The sequence below is a fragment of the Austrofundulus limnaeus genome, unplaced genomic scaffold, assembly GCF_001266775.1.
Source record: "Austrofundulus limnaeus strain Quisiro unplaced genomic scaffold, Austrofundulus_limnaeus-1.0 Scaffold864, whole genome shotgun sequence".
Classification (NCBI taxonomy): Eukaryota; Metazoa; Chordata; class Actinopteri; order Cyprinodontiformes; family Rivulidae; genus Austrofundulus; species Austrofundulus limnaeus.
In genome coordinates, this window is record NW_013953266.1 from 168,607 (window position 1) to 169,513 (window position 907).

A 907-nucleotide genomic window follows, 5' to 3' on the forward strand; every position below is an offset into this window, starting at 1 on the left:
CCATGTTTTCTGACTTCCTTGACAATGTCCTCTTTTGTTCTTTGAAGCTCCCTGTACTTGTTGTCCGCTTCATCCTTGGTATCTTGGAGCTTTCTTTTTAGGCTTTCTTGGATGGATCTGACCTCAATGCGATTTTTATTTCTGATCTCCTGGGCTAAGCAGGAGGATTTTTTCAAAAGCTCTTTCTGTTTATATGATGGCTTGCTCTTGAACCAATTACTCATGGTCTTGTTTCTCTTGAGCATATTGATTGTTGCATTATGGTGAAGGGAAGCATTCCGCCGCTTGAAGAGGCTAAAATCAAGATCACCAAAGCATGCCTCCCCCAGTAGATTATGAAGCTTGCTGTGCATCATCTTTGTTCTCAATGGTGAGTCCTGGGGAATGTTGTGATACCTCCCACCCTGAAGGAAGTCATGCAGTTGTCGTTCGATTACATCCACAAATGAGGCTGACATCTTCTTCAGCACCAGCTTTAATGTGAGGTCTGGGTGTGTTGTAGAAGTTGGTTGTCTGTCATAGAGTGAGGAGAGAACATCATTCATGGGTAGGCTGAAATCATCAAAAACTTTGGTTTCAGACTGCAACAAGCAGCTTGGTTCATCAAAGCATTTTTTTAAGAAGATGTGCATGCTTTCAACATATTTGTAGAAGTCCAGGTATTGAACCTCACTCTGTACTAGCATCCAATAGGGTCCTGTTACTTTGTGATACATAATACCCAAAGCAGTTATAAATATGTCTATTTCATCACTCTTTGCATCAGCCAGCACGCTTTTCAACTTCAGATTGTTTTTTGTGTGATACGTTGTGAAGAAGGTGATGATGTTGTAGAGATTACTCCAACATAACTTCTCATACTTAACCTAATTAATATCGATTAATATTAATATAGTTAATATACGAG

The 907-nt window shown here is 39.8% G+C and overlaps 1 protein-coding gene and 1 long non-coding RNA gene across 2 annotated transcripts in view; one reads left to right on the plus strand and one right to left on the minus strand.

Annotated features, from left to right (window-relative positions):
• On the minus strand, positions 1-736 carry LOC106532984 (uncharacterized; the record flags this gene model as incomplete). Its single annotated transcript, XM_014029175.1, is given in 1 exon segment — positions 1-736. A coding segment is annotated over 1 exon segment (716 nt), but the record flags the coding sequence as incomplete, so codon positions are not given.
• Positions 737-742: 6 nt separating this feature from the next.
• The window catches only part of LOC106532985 (uncharacterized), a 2,522-nt gene continuing 2,357 nt past the window's right edge, over positions 743-907 (plus strand). Inside the window, exon 1 of the long non-coding RNA XR_001312179.1 lies at positions 743-819. This is a non-coding gene — a long non-coding RNA (uncharacterized LOC106532985). The remainder of the gene's footprint in view (positions 820-907) is intronic.